Source organism: Podarcis muralis, chromosome 14 (assembly GCF_964188315.1).
Source record: "Podarcis muralis chromosome 14, rPodMur119.hap1.1, whole genome shotgun sequence".
Taxonomy (NCBI): Eukaryota; Metazoa; Chordata; class Lepidosauria; order Squamata; family Lacertidae; genus Podarcis; species Podarcis muralis.
This window is the reverse complement of record NC_135668.1, coordinates 40,364,333-40,381,119: the sequence shown is the minus strand read 5'-3', so window position 1 is coordinate 40,381,119 and position 16,787 is coordinate 40,364,333. Positions and strand designations below refer to the sequence as shown.

At 45.1% G+C, this 16,787-nt stretch overlaps 1 protein-coding gene across 5 annotated transcripts in view; it reads left to right on the top strand.

Annotated features, from left to right (window-relative positions):
• Positions 1 to 16,787, top strand: part of SNX29 (sorting nexin 29) — a 205,153-nt gene that overhangs the window by 127,368 nt on the left and 60,998 nt on the right. For 4 of the 5 annotated variants that reach the window (XM_028705264.2, XM_028705266.2, XM_077918489.1 and 1 more), the window contains one exon: positions 10,843 to 10,983. The exons of the other annotated variant lie outside the window; for it this stretch is intronic. In XM_028705264.2, the coding sequence (XP_028561097.2) occupies positions 10,843 to 10,983 (141 nt within the window). The remainder of the gene's footprint in view (positions 1 to 10,842; positions 10,984 to 16,787) is intronic. 5 annotated transcript variants of the gene reach the window in all.

Sequence of the window (16,787 nt, the reverse complement as noted above, 5' to 3'; positions counted from 1 at the left end):
TATATTTTTCTTTGCTGTCTGCTTAGCTTAGTAATAAAGCAGAGCATGTAGCCATAAATCTCATCACTTCCGTGTGCTGCTTTGGATTCTCTGCTGAATCGAGGATGTGCCTGAGGCCTCTTCAAAGGCTCAGGTTGTTAATTATCGTCAGGGGCGATTCTGGAGGAAAATGAGCTTTATCAGCTTGGCCGAGCGGAGCTCCCGACAGCAGGTTTGATCTGCTTATGGGACAGCTCCACATTTCTACATTACAGGACGGTTCTCAACCTGTGAGTCCCCAGATGTTGTTGGACTACAACTCCCATCATCCCTGAGCTCTGGCCTTGCTAGCTAGGGGTGATGGGAGTTGTAGTTCAACAACATCTGGGGACCCACAGGTTGAGAAAGGCTGGACTTGATGTTTCTCAGGGTCCCTTCCAACTCTACAGTTCTATGGATTTTAGCCCCGACTTTAGTGCCCTGTATTCCCCTTCTTGCTGTCATGCTGTTGATTTCTCAACACAACTGTATTGCTAGGCATTCTCTGCTCCTATGTGGCATTTGGCTCTGATGCCCAAGGAAATTGGCTTTTCTGTAGGATACCATGGAACACTGGCAATTAAAATAGCCCGTTTAACAGTAGCATAACTGTAGCATTTAAAGCTTCTATAATTGGATGTCTGAAGCATTTGTTAAAGTCCCGAGAATCTTGGCTTTTGTTTGGGAGTTGGGAATAAGCAATTGTAAGTTTCTAGTTGCTATGGCGGTTGTGGAGAAAATAGAATCACTTTGGACCTCTTTAACACCCAGTTTCCTAAACATGTGCAGTCCTGTGCTTAAGGAACTGGTTTGGGGCTTCTGCGGGGTTGGGGACCGTAGTTCATTGGTGAAGCACATGCCTTGGTATAACAGAAGTCCGGATTCAATCTCTGCTGGTATCTCCACTTTGAAGATGGCGGTAGGTGACAGGGAAGAGCTGTGCTTGAGACCCTGGAGAGCTACTGCCAGCCCGAGTAGACAGAACTGGCCTAGATCAGTGTTTCCCAGACTTGGGCCTTCAGCTGCTTTTGGACTACAGTTCCCATCATCCCTAACCACTGCTCTTGCTAGGGGTGATGGGAGTTGTAGTCCAAAAGCACCTGGAGACCCAAGTTTGGGAAACACCAGCCTAGATGAATGGAGAGCCTCACTCCTGTGTTCTTATCCTCTCATCATGCATAAAGCATAATGTATGGGAGGGACTGTGGCTCAGTAGTGGAGCATTTGCTCTGCCTGTGGAAGGTCTTAGGTTCAACACTTGCCATCTCCAAGTAGGGTTGGGTTGGAGAGCTTGTTGCCTGTCAGTTAAAACAACATTAAGCTAGATGCACCCAATTGTCTGAATCAATATAAGGCAGCTTTCTCTCCCCCCCCCCCCGCCCCACTATTTTTTAATTTGCATTTCTGATAGATTTCAACACAAGGGGTGAAAAACACCCCCGAAAGTAATAATAAATAGGAAAAAGAAAATTACATATAACATATTCTATTATTATTTTTTAAAAAATACAGTCACTGATGGACTTCCCTTCCTCTCCTTCCACGGTTCCTTTTATCTTCCACTTCCTCTCTCGTTTTCTTAGTTTCCATTTTAAGAACCACAGCTTTCTGTGGTTCCTAAAATGTCTGAATTACCAATATAAATCGTGTGTGTGTGTGTGTGTGTGTGTGTGTGTGTGTGTGTGTGTTTGAACAGGAGGTCTCCCTTGAGCTTGTGATCCAGACCCAGGTGGATCCTTCATATTCCTTTGTTAGAAGATTTTGCTTGGCGCTGGCACGCTCCAAAGTTGTGCAAGGGGCACAGGGAAGAAAAGAAAGTGTGGGGTGCGTAGGTCAGATTCAGTGAGGTATTCCTGAAAAGAAGTGGGGTCACGCCAACCAGCAGGCACAGATCTTAACTATCCAAGCAGTTGGAGGTTGTTCAGAGTGGACCTAGGTGTTGGGTGGAGGCACCAGCTTCTCAGGATGGTTGAGGGAGCCCAACACCCTCTGAACATTGAGGGGGCCTGGCCCTCTACAAAAGGTGGGGGGGCGACAAAAGTGTTTGGGCCCCTAGGAGACAGTGCCTATGATGTTGAGGAAGCCCAAGTGAGCTACCTCATAGGTCAACATTGGACCTTTTAAGGGATTGTCTCAGCTCTAGCTTGAGATGAACCCTCTTTCCTGAGTTTATCTTACTTTTGCCTATGTGGAACCCAGGGCTTTTGAAGAAGGTGCTAATTAATTTTTGCTGGTAGCTAGATTCTTCACATTAAGTATTAGGACGTGAGAATATTTATTCATGCCTTTCAGGAGACATTTTAAGATAGGGACTTGTACCAGGGTCAAAATAGGTCATATTAGGGATCTCCTTTTATATCACATTATGCCAGCTTTTTCTTGTGTCATGATCTACAGAAATGAACCATAGAAAAAGTTGAGTTTGGCTCACACCATTGCACAAGGTGGTTCTCCTCTCTTATCCTCAGAGCAGCCCTGAGAGGGAGGTTAGGCTGAGAGATAGTGGTTGGCCCAAGATCACCCAGTGAATAGAGATTTGATCCTTGGTCTTCCCAGTGGTAGTCCAACTATTACCTCTGCTCTGGTTTTGAAATCTGCATTAGTGATGAACATAGAGGCAAAAACCTTGAACTACATAATTTTAAACCTTCTCTTTTGTGTCTTTCCCACAAATATCATTATTTCTCCTTTGTTTTATCTGCTTATAATACCTAATATGTCATCTCCCCATTTCCTAATCAAGGTTTTAATATAAAACCAATTTTCCCCCCTGTACTCCACTACAGAGAAAATCATAGTGTTGGTGAATCATGTAGTTCAGTGTTGCATATTAAGCTGTAACCTGTTGTTAAGTAATTAAGGATCCCAATACACTGTAATTTAATTTTTAAAAGATGGCTGAAACGTTTATTCATTTCTCTTCTAAGTTGCTAATGGGTTTACCTGGTTTTCTTTTACTTGAAAAAAAAATGGAAACAAAAAAAAAAGTAAGGATGATTTAAGAACTAAATTTATCAGAGGAACTTACACCAGGACCTCACACCAAAGTGATTTTCTTTAAAAGGTATATAATTAAATATCAGGGGACACGTTACATTTTTCTGCATTGACATCCGTATTTAAATTTTCATTATCTCAACTGGAAGTGGTAGGCACAAACCAAAATGTTTCAGTAAGTTTCATATTTGGCTCACTTGGAAAATATTGTAGGGTATTGTGCAGCTGAAAAAGGCAACTGTGATGATCATTGAAGTGAAACACCTTCCCTAGGAGAAAAGATGGTGTGGAGCAGGTGTGAGGAACATTTTAGCCCGCCAGATGTTGCTGAACTACAACTCCCATTGTCCCTGCCCATTGGCCATGATGCTGGAGGTAATGGGAGTTGTAGTTTAGCAACATCTGGAGGGCCAAAGTTTCTCCACACCTGGGTAGCCAAAATAGTGCTGTCCAGATGTTGTTGGACTAGAAGTCCTATCATCTCTGACCATTGACCATGTTTGCTAGGACTGATAGGAGCTGTAGTCCAGCAACATTGGAGGAGGACCACATTGGCTACCCCTGATGTGGAAGAAGGAGAGAGAGTATGTATATTTATTCTCCCTCTCTTATAATCCTAGAACCCGGTTGGGGAACTTGCATTCCTCCTGATGCATTCCTCCTCAGCCAGCATGGCCAATGGTCAGACATACTGAAGTCCAAAGAAATCTGAAAGGCCACAAATTCCCTATCCCTGCATTAAACCATCCTGTCAGATTAACTGACAGGAGATTCAGGACAGACAAAATATGAAAATTATTGTATCATATGGTAGAAAATTGATTTATGGAATTGGCCACCCCAGGATTTGGTGGGACACATTCATGGAGTCTAAGACTATCAGTTGGAACTAGCCTTGATGGCTATATGCCTCTTGAGTAGCAGTTGGTGGAGAACAACTGTCTTGTTAACTCCTGGATAATTCCACAGTCGATAGCCTCAACACACATAGGGAACTGCTTTGTTGTTGTTGTTTAGTCATGTCCAGCTCTTTGTGACCCCATGGACCAGATCACGCCAGGCACTCCACTGCCTCCTGCAGTTTGGTCAAACTCATGTTGGTAGCTTTGAGAACACTGTCCAACCATCTCATCCTCTGTCGTCCCCTTCTCCTTCTGCCCTCCATCTTTCCCAACATCAGGGTCTTTTCCAGGGAGTCTTCTCTTCTCATGAGATGGCCAAAGTATTGGAGCCTCAGCTTCAGGATCTGTCCTTCCAGTGAGCTCTCAGGGCTGATTTCCCCAGCTTATTAAGTTATGAATGCATTTTATTTGCCTTGCCACTGACATCTTTCCAGCTGGGGTGTCCTCCTCTGGGTTTGCTTCCAGTTTTAAGGACTTGCAATCCTGCCATATTGGAGTGCTCCCCGAGGGCATTATTACAGCATGTGACTGTTGATTGGGGAAAGGGGGCCATACAAATTAGTGCCTTAGTTAGAGTTCAAGAGCTTTCAAAACTGTGGTGTGGCGGGGTTCAGTATTATCAGATGTTCTAGATGTTACCCACTCACCCACGTGCACTGTAACTCTCCAGTGGTATGACTTTACTCTTCCATTGTCTCCCAAGACAGATGGATGCCGGTGACAGCACAACACCCACACCCACACGCACCAGGAAGTTTATAATCTTCCAGTTAAACTGCATAACCTTCAATAATACACAACACAGCACCCCACCACCAACCCTTAATTTCAAAGGAGAATAGGAATTTTGATGTGAAGAAGAGATTCAGCCTTATATTTTGCTACAAAATAAATGGCACAGAATTTATAGTCACAGCTGCATTTCAGCAATTGGAAATTTAAGCTGTCAGAGCTAGAAGTTTGGGTGTGTTTGTAATATCTTGAAATGATCATTTGCAGAACACCTGCATTCCCTCTGGAAAAACAAATCACCAGCAATTTGAAGCAAATTAAAATATTTCTTATTTGATCGACCCCGTCTCTAATTTTTGTGCCTCTTGTTTGGAATCCAGAACTTTCCCATCAGTATATAGCTCAATTCCAACATTGTGCCAAACTGTGGATAGGGAAGCTTAACCATACAGTGGTACCTCAGGTTACATATGCTTCAGGTTACAGACTCCGCTAACCCAGAAATAGTGCTTCAGGTTAAGAACTTTGCTTCAGGATGAGAACAGAAATCGGGCTCCAGCGGTGCGGCAGCAGCAGAAGGCCCCATTAGCTAAAGTGCTGCTTCAGGTTAAGAACAGTTTCAGGTTAAGTACGGACCTCCGAAATGAATTAAGTACTTAACCTGAGGTACCACTGTAGTTTGATTCAATGGATGATTTCTCATAATTTAATTTTCTTAAAACTAGATGGTGAGTCATCACATGTCGCCAAATCTCATTTTTTAGAACATGAATGCTCTCCCTTTATGAACCACCCTGGACCTTGTGGTCTTCATCAGTCGCCTTTCTCTGTGTCCCCACCTGTGGGGGGTATGGAGGATAGCCACTTGAGAACAGGCCTTTTCAAGTGGAATGTTCTTCTTAGGGAGATGCGCATGGCGCCACCTCTGTCAGTTTTTAGGTGCCAGACTAAAACCTTTATGTTCCCCCAGACCTTGCATCAATTATCATTGCTTCCTATGGTGGTGCTCATCTTTGGAAGGTCAAAGTTGTTAGGATATTTCTGTTCCTCCTTAAAAAGGGAACAGGCGGTTGTGTGTCACATGCCTGTGTACTTCCTGCTCACTGGGAGTTTCTGTTTTGTATATAGCTTTTGTTCTGTCTGTTTTCCTCGACACCGATGCAAGCGGTCATGTTTTTCCTTTGTTCTGATCAACGTTGAATAAAGCTGTAAATATGCTCTTCTGTCTTGAATCTTCCGTTGTGGAAACTCTGCGAAAAGGGTGTGCATGAGTCTTGGAATGTGTCTGAGGCTCGTGTTGCTAATTGACTGATGCTGTTCTACGGGAGACCGAGAGATCATCTGGAGACGACGTGTAGGCCTGCCTGATGGCCTTTGTCTCCCTGGCAGTGTCCCAACAAAAGTGTGGTTTAGGTTCTGAACTACAGTTGGTGCAAACCATGGTTTAGCTTGTTATGTGATTTGACTGCGACATGGTTACTCAGAAATAAATCCCACTGCATTCATTGGGGGTTATTTCCTAGTAGGAGTGTTTGGGATTGCAGACTAATCTATCAGCAAAACCTGGAATGCTTTAATAAATATGCAGCTTGATTAACTGAAGGGTTAAGCATTTATCCAAAGGGGTGGTGGGCATGAAATACTGTATTATTTCTCCAGCCCCTTTCATATTCTTCTTTAGCACCACATAGAAAGAAAGCAGTGCCCTTGGAGCTCTTCCTGCACTGACGGAGCATTTGTTCTATCAAAGAACACAGCGGTTACTAACCCTTTTGTGCCCGTGGGGACATTTGCAAACTGGAGCAACTGTCGTGGATAGCACATATACAAACACCCCAATCCAGCGCCTGCCGACACTTGTTTTGTTACTACAAAATACTTCTTTCAAGCTTAATTTCAGTGGTGGGAGAGGATCCCGTGGGCACCAGGGAAAGTCTCCTGGGGCATGTGTGTGCCCATGGGGCACCATGCTGGCAATTCCTGAAAGAGTGTAAGGGCATGCTTCAGTCTCATAAAAACTTTTCATACTGTAACTTTGGGTGCCATCATCTGAAGAAGCCTTTCTCTGGCTTGCACTGGTTTGGCTCAGAAGTTAGCCCTGAGGAAAGAGCAGGGAGAGAAAAGGGTCTGAAGGAGCCAGAAGCTCAGTGACAGGAGCTGGAGTCAAGCATAGGTCAGCAATAAAAAACACTGTGTCTGTGAAGTTAACTCTTTATTCAAAGAAACCAAGTCAGCACAGGCTTAGTGATCCCAGCAACTCTTCCTGGTAGGTCTTCCCCCGATGAAGCCAGTGTGAGGACTGAATGTCCCTGCCTTCCCACTGCTCTCTTAAGGCCTCCTCCTCTCCAGGTCTTTGCCCAGCAGTCACAAGCTGCATCTGCACACCACCAAACTGTCCTCTCTTCATTTCTCTGCATTTTCTAGGAGACTGGGGGGAGGGGAGCTGGTGACAGCATGAGGGAGAGACTCCCTGGATTCTTCAGCAGCCTGTCTCAACTGGGCCTCCTGAGTCTTGACCATTCTCCTCTCCAGCCTCTGCTTCAGCCTGGAGTCTGAACTGCTCTCTGCCACAGCCTCTTCCTGCTCACTAAACCCTGTTACCTCTTCTGCTTCTCACACCTCCCCCCCCCCCAGTCTTCTCCTTCCTCTTCCTCTGACCTCTCATCTTCATCCCACCACCAATCCCCCGGCTCAGAGCCTTCTTCCCCTGAGGTGTTCCCCAGCTGGTGCCTCCCAGCACTCCTCTGCCTCTAGCCAGTCCATGACATCTAGCAAAATTAAAGGACTTGCTGAAGTTATCAGCTGAAAAGAGGACAATGAAGAGGAAGGAATGAATTGAGCTTGAGCTTGAGCAGCTAACAGGTTATAGTATCCATGCAACCAGCCTCAAACAGGAGTCATGTATTTATTACTTAGCACACCGAAGTACAGTGGAACTTTGGTTCTTGAACGCCTTGGTACTTGAACATTTCGAACGCTGAAAACCCGGAAGTAAGTGTTCCAGTTTTTGAATGTTTATCAGAAGCCGAACGTCCAATGTGGCTGTCGGCTATTGTTTCCGAGGCGCCTGCGCCAATCAGAAGCCGTGCCTTGCTTTTTGAATGTTTCAGAACCAAGGTACCACTATAGATTTCAGAAGCGTGCGGACGGGGGGGGGGGAGGTTCTTTCGTTTTCTCTCCTTCGTCTCTGATTCCTCCCTCCTCCCACTCTAAACATCCCCTACATAGCTCTCCCCCGTTGGCCCAAACAGGAGCAGTGCTGGAACTGTGCTGCAACATTTTCTTACAGGTTCCCACTTGTAAACCTTCTCTCCTGCTGATGTACTCGAGTCCCATCAACTACTAGCTGCAGTTGATTGATTGCTTCCTGCGGTTGAGAAGCACTTGACCCAATACATTGAATTACCTTCAGAATATCAGGGATTTGTTCCCCGGAGCTTCCTTGTATCCTGTGCTTTGTCACTTTCATCGCCAGAGAAGCCTCCATGGCTGCTCCCATTGAAAGTAGGAATGATTTGGCTGGAAGGGAAGGCAGATGAACCCTCCTGAGAGTCAATTTGAAAATAATGCTTTAATGGATCAGTAGTAAAGTAGGCCGTGCTAAGATGCTTCGTTCTGCTGTTTCTCGTAGGGTATTTAGGGGGGGAAAGTAATAAATTTTGAAATCACAACAAGGATCCTTAAATAAACATCTTACTGGAGGGTTTGTTTTGTTTTTCGTTACCAATGGCCAAACAGCAAGGTATACAAGGAGTTTGCTTGGCTTCCGGGGAGTTAATGAAGCTGAATCAAAGTTATTAAGGAAGCTCGTAAGAGGCTGTAGCCTGAGCAGCAAGAGCCTGTATTCATAAATGAGCACCTGCCGAATGGCTATGTGGATTCGCCATCTGTATACGTGTAGGAAGCTACCTTCAGAAGCACAAAATAATAAACCAAAGGAGGAAATCCCATAGTAAATTCTGCATAGGAAGCTGACTTCTACTGGGTGCCTCTAGTTCAGGGGTAGCTAAAGTGGTGTTGCTGGACTACAACTCCCATCATGCCTGGCCATTGGCCATAATACCTGGGACTGATGGGGGTTGGAGTCCAACAGCATAGAGAGGGCACCAAAGCCCATCCCTTCCAAGTCCCAATTGTGTCTTCTATGAAAGCTCTTCAAGCTTTCAAGGAGGAATTGTTCCCATCATCTTGTACCTGATTCTTCTAATTAAAGATGACAAGGCTTGAACTTTAGACTTTCTGCATCCAAAGCCAGCACCCTAGCATTGAGTGATGGTCCCACTGTTGGAATGGGACCGAGATGGAAGTCGACTGGTACAGGGAGGATTATCGGTTTTTTATGATTATGTATTTTCTGTTGTTGTTTTATTGTGATTTTATGTCGTGAACCACCCTGAGTTCTACAGGTATAGGGCAGTACAGTGGTACCTCGGGTTACATACGCTTCAGGTTACAGACTCCGCTAACCCAGAAATAGTGCTTCAGGTTAAGAACTTTGCTTCAGGATGAGAACAGAAATTGTGCCCCGGCGGCGTGGCAGCAGCAGGAGGCCCCATTAGTTAAAGTGGTGCTTCAGGTTAAGAACAGTTTTAGGTTAAGTACGGACCTCCGGAATGAATTAAGTAATTAACCCAATGTACCACTGTATACAAATTTAATAAATAATAATAATGACAATATGACTCATTGCTCTTGGCTCTGTGACAACTCCCCCTCCTCTCCTAGGCTGTGTGCAAAGTTGCTTCTCTAGTCCATTTGAGAGGTCTGTTGAGGAATCCTATGATGATTGTGTCATTGGTATATATGGTGCTTTGCATAGTACAAGAGGAAGCTTTATGCCCCAAGGAGCATACAGTCTCAAATATGACGTGTGGGAAGTGACAGGAAGGGAACTGGAGGCATGGGTAAAGGGGGAAAGAATCAGTCATGAGTTACAAATTCGGAAGGCGCATTTGCACATTGTGCTCAGTTCATGCTTTTAAGCTCCCCAGATGCAAGGGCAGAGGAAGGGGGGTGCAGTGGATGCAGGGTGCCCCAGGTGTCACCACTGAGGGGGGTGACAAAAATGCCCGGTGGCACCGCAAGGCCTGCAGCACACCCGAGCCACCTATCTCTCTTGGGAGAGACATGGTGAATTGGGTGCACGCAGGCTCTGAGCTGCCCAAATGGTCCATCTGATGCCTCTCCCCCCCCCCCCCCAGCTGTAGGGCGGCTGAGTGGGAGGAGGCAGGCAGACTCCAGAGGCTCTGCGGCTCACCCCACCCCTGGGTGCCCTGCCCCAGGCGCCTGAGTGGCTTCCTCCGCTGATGCCCAGAGGCATCGGTTGGCCACTGGAAGAATAGGTTGCTGGACTAGATGGACCTTTAGCCTGACGCAGCAGGCTTGCCTTCTAACAGTAATATACTCAAGTATCCTGCTGGGATAGCTCATCTGATAGAGCATGAGATGCTTAATCTCAGGGTTGTGGGTCCAAGCCCCACATCCATTCATTGCAGGGGGGTGGACTGGATGACCCCATGGTCCCTTCCAACTCTACAGTTATACGATTCTAAGAGCATCTTATGACGATGTGTTGTTGCTAGAAGTGCTGTACTTGCTTTCATTGTTGGCAGTATCTTATGTTCAGGTTTGGAGGCAGAGTGTCTCATGAGTGACAGCTGACAGGGAGCAAAGGTAAAGGGACCCCTGACCATGAGGTCCAGTTGCGGATGACTCTGGGGTTGCGGCGCTCATCTCACTCTATTGGTTGAGGGAGCCGGCATACAGCTTCCGGGTCATGTGGCCAGCATGACAAAGCCGCTTCTGGCGAACCAGAGCAGCGCACAGAAACGCCGTTTATCTACCCGCCGGAGCGGTACCTATTTATCTACTTGCACTGTGTGCTTTCGAACTGCTAGGTTGGCAGGAGCAGGGACCAAGCAACGGGAGCTCACCCCGTCGTGGGGATTTGAACCACCGACCTTCTGATCGGCAAGCCCTAGGCTCAGTGGTTTAACCCACAGCACCACCTGCATCCCTTTGAGCAAATGTAGGAAGAAGACTTTTGCTCTCGCCTCTTCCCAAAAGCCAATGTGGGAAAACAGGGTCCTGGGCCCGATGGACTTCTAGTCTGACCCATCAGGGCTCTTCTGACATTCTGCAAGGCTATACCATTGATTTAAAATGGATTTATTTCACAATCTACTTCCGACAGGTATATATAAGGATAAAGGACGATGAGTGGAATGTCTATCGAAGATACACGGAGTTCAGAGTCCTTCATCACAAGTTGCAGGCAAAATACCACCAAGTGAGAAGTTTTAACTTTCCACCGAAAAAGGCCATTGGGAACAAGGTAAGTGCGAATGAAAATGATGTGGATGCCTTGAGATGCAAAATACATTTGCAAAGCAGGGCATTTATTTATTATTTACTGTTAATTGTAGCGTTAGGAAATGCACAGATGTCTTTATGTCCAACAAAGCTTTGAGACAATGAGCAAAGGAATACATTCTTGCCCAAATGGGCCAAGGAATTATCCGAGTTTTTTTTAAAAAAAGTTTTGCAAGATAAGAATTGGAACTATATCACATGGTCACACTGCATGTGAGTTTAGGGGGAGGTTAAGAAGGAGGAGGAATGAAGAAGGAAATGAAGCACCTAATATATATTCAGCACTGTAACCAACGTTGGTAAATTAGAGGATATTAAGCTCCAGGAGAGGCTGGCTGGATTCTCCCCCAGGAAGGAAGCAGCTGTGAGACTGGAGGGGAGTAGAGGCAAGGTGACTGTGTATCAAGGGTTCAGATATGTGGCTGGGCACTCACTCATAGGTCAGTACTGAGTACAGTTACACCTCGGGTTGCGAACGCTGTGGGTTGCACATTTTCGGGTTATGGACCATGCCGAACCCAGAAGTACTGGAACAGGTTACTTCCGGGTTTTGGCACTCGGCATGCGCAGAAGCACTAAATCGCGCTTTGCGCAGAAGCACCAAATCATGTCACGCGCATGCGCAGATGCGGCGTTACGGGTTGTGAACGTGCCTCTGGCACGGATCACATTCGCAACCCGAGGTTCCACTGTGTAGGCTTTCTCTGGTTGAGTTCTTCAACTTTGGGTCCCCAGACTGTTTTGGACCACAACTCCCATCAACCCTGACCATTGGCTAGGCTGGCTGAGGGTGCTGGGAGCTGTGGTCCAACCAATGCTGGGAACCCGAAGTTGAAAAATCCTGGTCTAGCCTCTAGAGGACTTGTGGATGCTGCTTAACTGGATTTCCTCACTGAACAATTTTTATCACCTCCCCAACATTTCCAAATCATTGGATGGTGGCCTGGAATGGGTTTGCAAATACCAGTGATGGGTTGTCTGAAGCATGTCCTTGCCCCTGCACCCCTAAATGACTCATAAATATTGTCTGGGCTTGGCAGCTAGCTCAGATATGTGCTTGCTTACCAACCTTGACTTCTGACTGAAGTGGAGGGGCAAGGGTTCTTGACTGGGCAACAACACAGCTCCAATGCAACTGTGCAGAAGGAAGGACTCCTCCCTATTGTGCCAAGCCTTAGAGGGGCTGAAAAAACAGCATTTCAGATCTTTCTGGTGTCTAAGAGATTCCCGTCTCTTCTCCAAGCTCAGGAGAAGGACAGGGTTTATTCCACATTAGCAGAACACTGGTTATTGTCCTTTAAAAAATGTGACTTAAAAAATGGAACTTTCTTAATTTAAGTGGTGCGTAAGTATGCTCGCGGTTTGATAGTAAACCCAGTTTTACTCCGAGTAGACCTGTTAAAATTAACAGAGCAGTAATCTTTTCCTTGGGTTTTGCCCAAGAAATAAGAAACACATTAGCATTAAATGCAGCCATAAAATCCTAGTTTGTCTACATCTAATGGCAGTCCCCCCCCCAAAAGTAATTTAAAGCAAAACACACACAGATTTTGTTCTGTGTTATAAGGTGGTCCTTCATTGTCTCTTTAAAAGTTCTGATGCTCTTCACAACTTTCCATTCAGATTTTTTCGTTGCACATGTATTGCATCTTTTCACAAGCCTTTAGTAGACTTTTACCGGCACTTCTCTGAAGATCATTTGTATCACTTTTCTTTGCCATCGAAGGACGTGTACTTTTTGCTTTTGAGTGTCTGGTTGAAAAATTCACACTCATAATCCAGTGCAAAATAAGATGTTAAAAATCCACACCTTAAAAAAAGCTGACAGTTACCTCAGAGGCAGAATCACCCTTGTCGACATCCTTGTCGCTCCCTTTTCGCACACTAGCAGTGATGCTGTTTCGTTTGGGCTGAATAAGAGAACACCACTTCCCTTAGCTGAACCTTGGCTACTGTCATGATCGCAGCTAGAGTAATCTGAACATTTATATTATCCAGAAGAGTTTGCAAGGTGTTCTAGAAGACATCTTCTTGAAATTAATTGAGTAGTCTGGCACGATGCCGGGTACAATCCATCTCCATCCCTTGAAGGCGATGGCAAAATGCCCAGGAAGTAGTTCACCATCCTGGCCTTCTGTGAAATAAAGTGTATTCAGAGCAATGCTGGGAATTTACAATAATTGCCAATGTGTCTTGTATTTATACCTAGAGCTGTGGTGAACTTTTCTTGGAATGCAGTTTTCTGAGTGGATCTGAGAGAGTTCTGTTTCTTGTCCTTCTTGGGATTTTCTCCGAATAGTCTCTACCATTTGGGGAGACAACTTGCACACATACTCAGCCGATTTACACTGGGAGGGAGGGCATTACAAAATGGTGGCCAGGTCGCCAACGCAGTGGATGCTGCCACTGGTAGCGGCAACCAAGGCAAAGGACAAACTTGGAGGGTGGGGGAAAGGGAAGCTGTGGCAGTGCCCATGGTGGCCACCTCCCTGAAAAAAATGTGGGATATGTTATTCTCTTGTTGGATATATTTGGTGAAATTATCCTCCCAGTTTCTCTGCTTGCGGAAGGTTTTGATCAGTCATGGACAATACAGTTGTCAACGACTCTCAACTCTGAATACAGTGGTGCAGCGCAAGACGAATGCCTCACAAGACGAAAAACCCGCTAGACGAAAGGGTTTTCCGTTTCGGAGGCGCTTCGCAAGACGAATTTCCCTATGGGCTTGCTTCGCAAGACGAAAACATCTTGCGAGTCTCGCCATTCCCCCCCTTTTTTCAAAGCTGCTAAGCCGTTAATAGCCTTTTAACAGCTTAGCCGCTAAGCCTTTAATAGCCGCTAAATCGCTAATAGCGCTAATCTGCTTAGCCGCTAATGGGGTTGCTTCGCAAGACGAAAAAACCGCTAGACGAAGAGAATCGCGGAACGGATTATTTTCGTCTTGCGAGGCACCACTGTATTATGTTCTTGCTCCACTGTCAGAGGCAGTATGCACCTGAATTACAAGTTGGTAGAGTACTCAGGTCTTGCAGATTCCCATAGGCATCTTGTTGCCCAGCATGAGAAAAGGATGTTATACTAGATGTGGTCCATTTAACTGTGGTTAGACTCTTTTTTTGAGCCCACAGTATGTTTCGTTTTATAGTATCAGTTTCGTTTTATCATTGATACTGCTGATATTTTACTGTTGTGTTCTGTGGTTTGTAGTGACACGATTTGTCTCTTTTGATGTAAACCGCTCCGAAGCCACTTGCGACAAAAAGTGGTATATAAGAACTAGCAATTCTTGTTGTTGTTATTGTTATTATTACTACCGTATTTATGTGAATCTCATGCGCCATCGAATCTAATGTGCACCTCAATTTTCAAAACCTTGAAACCAAAAAAGTCTTTGCTGGCAAATGTAAATGTGCCATCAAATCTAATGCGCACCCTAATTTTTGTGACGTAATTTGGCCCAAAAAGAGAGGCAGCAATGCTTCTGAGTATCAGTTGCTGGAAACCACAGGAGCAGAGAGTGCTCTTGTGTTCGAATCCTGCTTGCTGGTTTCCCACAGGCATCGGTTCGGTGAGTGTGAGGACAGGATGCTGGACTAGATGGGCCTTGGCCTCATCCAGCAGGCTCTTTTTGCATTCCTATGGGGGGAAATAGGAATGTGCCTATATACTGCAAGTGTGTGAAGAGTACAGCAGTACCGTATCTCCTCCTGAATAACCTCTTCAGGGATGCCTCATGCATTTTGCTTTGGATTCTGTCAGCGTGGCCTCTGATTCGATTCTTGCTCTTTCATCCATAACTGAGGGGGCGTAGAAGTTAGTAAAGATTGAACATTGGGTCTTTTCATCTTGGAGATTTGGATGCATTTGCCATTGCTGCTGTGAGTCCTACTACTCTGAAGTCCTGCTTTGGGGAGATAATCCAAAATAACATCCTGTATATATATTTACACGTATCTGTTGTTCCATCTGACTGTCTCAAAGGACAGGAAAGCAGTATTATTTCGCCCTGCGCATTTCTGTATGTTTCTCTGCAATGGAGAAGAGGAAAGAAAACAAATGCCTGTAACTTTTGTCTTATTAACATTTTATTTAATATGAGAAACTAGTGCTGTTGTGGAGACGAAATGAAGAGGAGTGCAGCTCCAATATGTTTTTGTGGCATCATTTGCCAGAGCTTTGGTAACTAACGAATCCTTCTTGCTCTGGTGAGTGAATGAGGCGATAAGGAGGCTTTCAAGTTTGTTTGTAACAGATTAGCATAGGAGAAAGGGAGAGGGAATAATCGGGCAGAGCCTAGATGCATATTTTCTTTTCTTTGATGGGATTTCCCTGTTCACCCCTAGCAAATTAAACAGTAACACCTCTTTGTAAGACTATTTACACTTCCAATTAAAAGTCAAAGGCTGCACTTTGGGTGCCTGGATATCTTTTGTTCAAAGCTTGGTGTGTTTTAAAAATCTTACTCCCAGGAAGCTATGCATAGGATTGTGCTATGTACTCCCAATCCTTAAATTGTGGGTTGTGTGTGTGTAGACAGAGAAGAGAATGAGATAGGTGTGTGTGTGTGTGTGTGTGTGTTTGTGACAGATTAGCATGGAAGAAATCACAAAATCAGGAAAATAGTCATATATAGTCAACACAGCTGCCTGCATTAAAATAATAATAATTCCTTGGTCAAGGGAGTGGCTTGGGAACTGTCATGATGAGTTCCTGCACTTCAAAATGACGACGCAGCATGTAATATGAACAGAAATATAAATTTTAAAAAATGAAATAATGCATCCCTAATTTGTATTTTTATTTCATTTTGTTTAATGTTTAGATTTCTGTTCATATTACATGCTGTGTTGTAAGCTGCCCTGTTGCCCTCAAGGAAAGTATGGGATATTAAATACAGTGGTGCCTCGCAAGACGAAATTAATTCGTTCCGCGAGTTTTGTCGTCTTGTGATTTTTTTCGTCTTGCGAAGCACGGTGTCGGGAAAGTTTTGGAAAAGCTTCAAAAACCTCAAAAAGCTTTAAAAACCTCAAAAAAGGCTACCACACCGCGTTCTATGGGTTGCTCCTCGAAGTCAAGTCGCAACTGTATTAACAGTGTTAAGAAAAAGGAAACAAACTTGCAAGATGTTTCCGTCTTGCGAAGCAAGCCCATAGGGAAAATCGTCTTGCGAAGCAGCTCAAAAAACAAAAAACCCTTTCGTCTAGCGAGTTTTTTGTCTTGCGAGGCATTCGTCTTGCGAGGTACCACTGTAATAATAATAAATAATAATCCTCAGTATTCTTTTAAATGTTGAGAAATGTTGTGGGTATCAGCAAGCAGAGCCAATGGCCACGGATAATGGGCGTTAACAATTCAGCAACATTGGGGGGGGGGGCAAAGGTACCCGGCACCTGGCATATAGGAAGCTGCCTTACATACCAGATCAGGTTATTGATCCTCCTAATGGCCAGGGGCCAGATCCGGGTCAATCGCTTTCTAAATCCGGCCCGGAATCAGCGTGTTTTTACATGAGTAGAATGTGTCCTTTTATTTAAAATGCATCTCTGAGTTATTTGTGGGGCATAGGAATTCGTTCATCCCCCCCCCCCAATTATAGTCTGGCCCCCCACAAGGTCTAAGGGACAGTGGACTGGCCCCTTGCTGAAAAAGTTTGCTGACCCCTGCTCTAGCCCATACCATCTTGTAGTGTGTCTGGCAGCTGCTCTCCAGGGCCTCAAGCAGAGCCTCTTTCTCATTACCAGCTTGCTACCTCCTGATCCTTTTAAC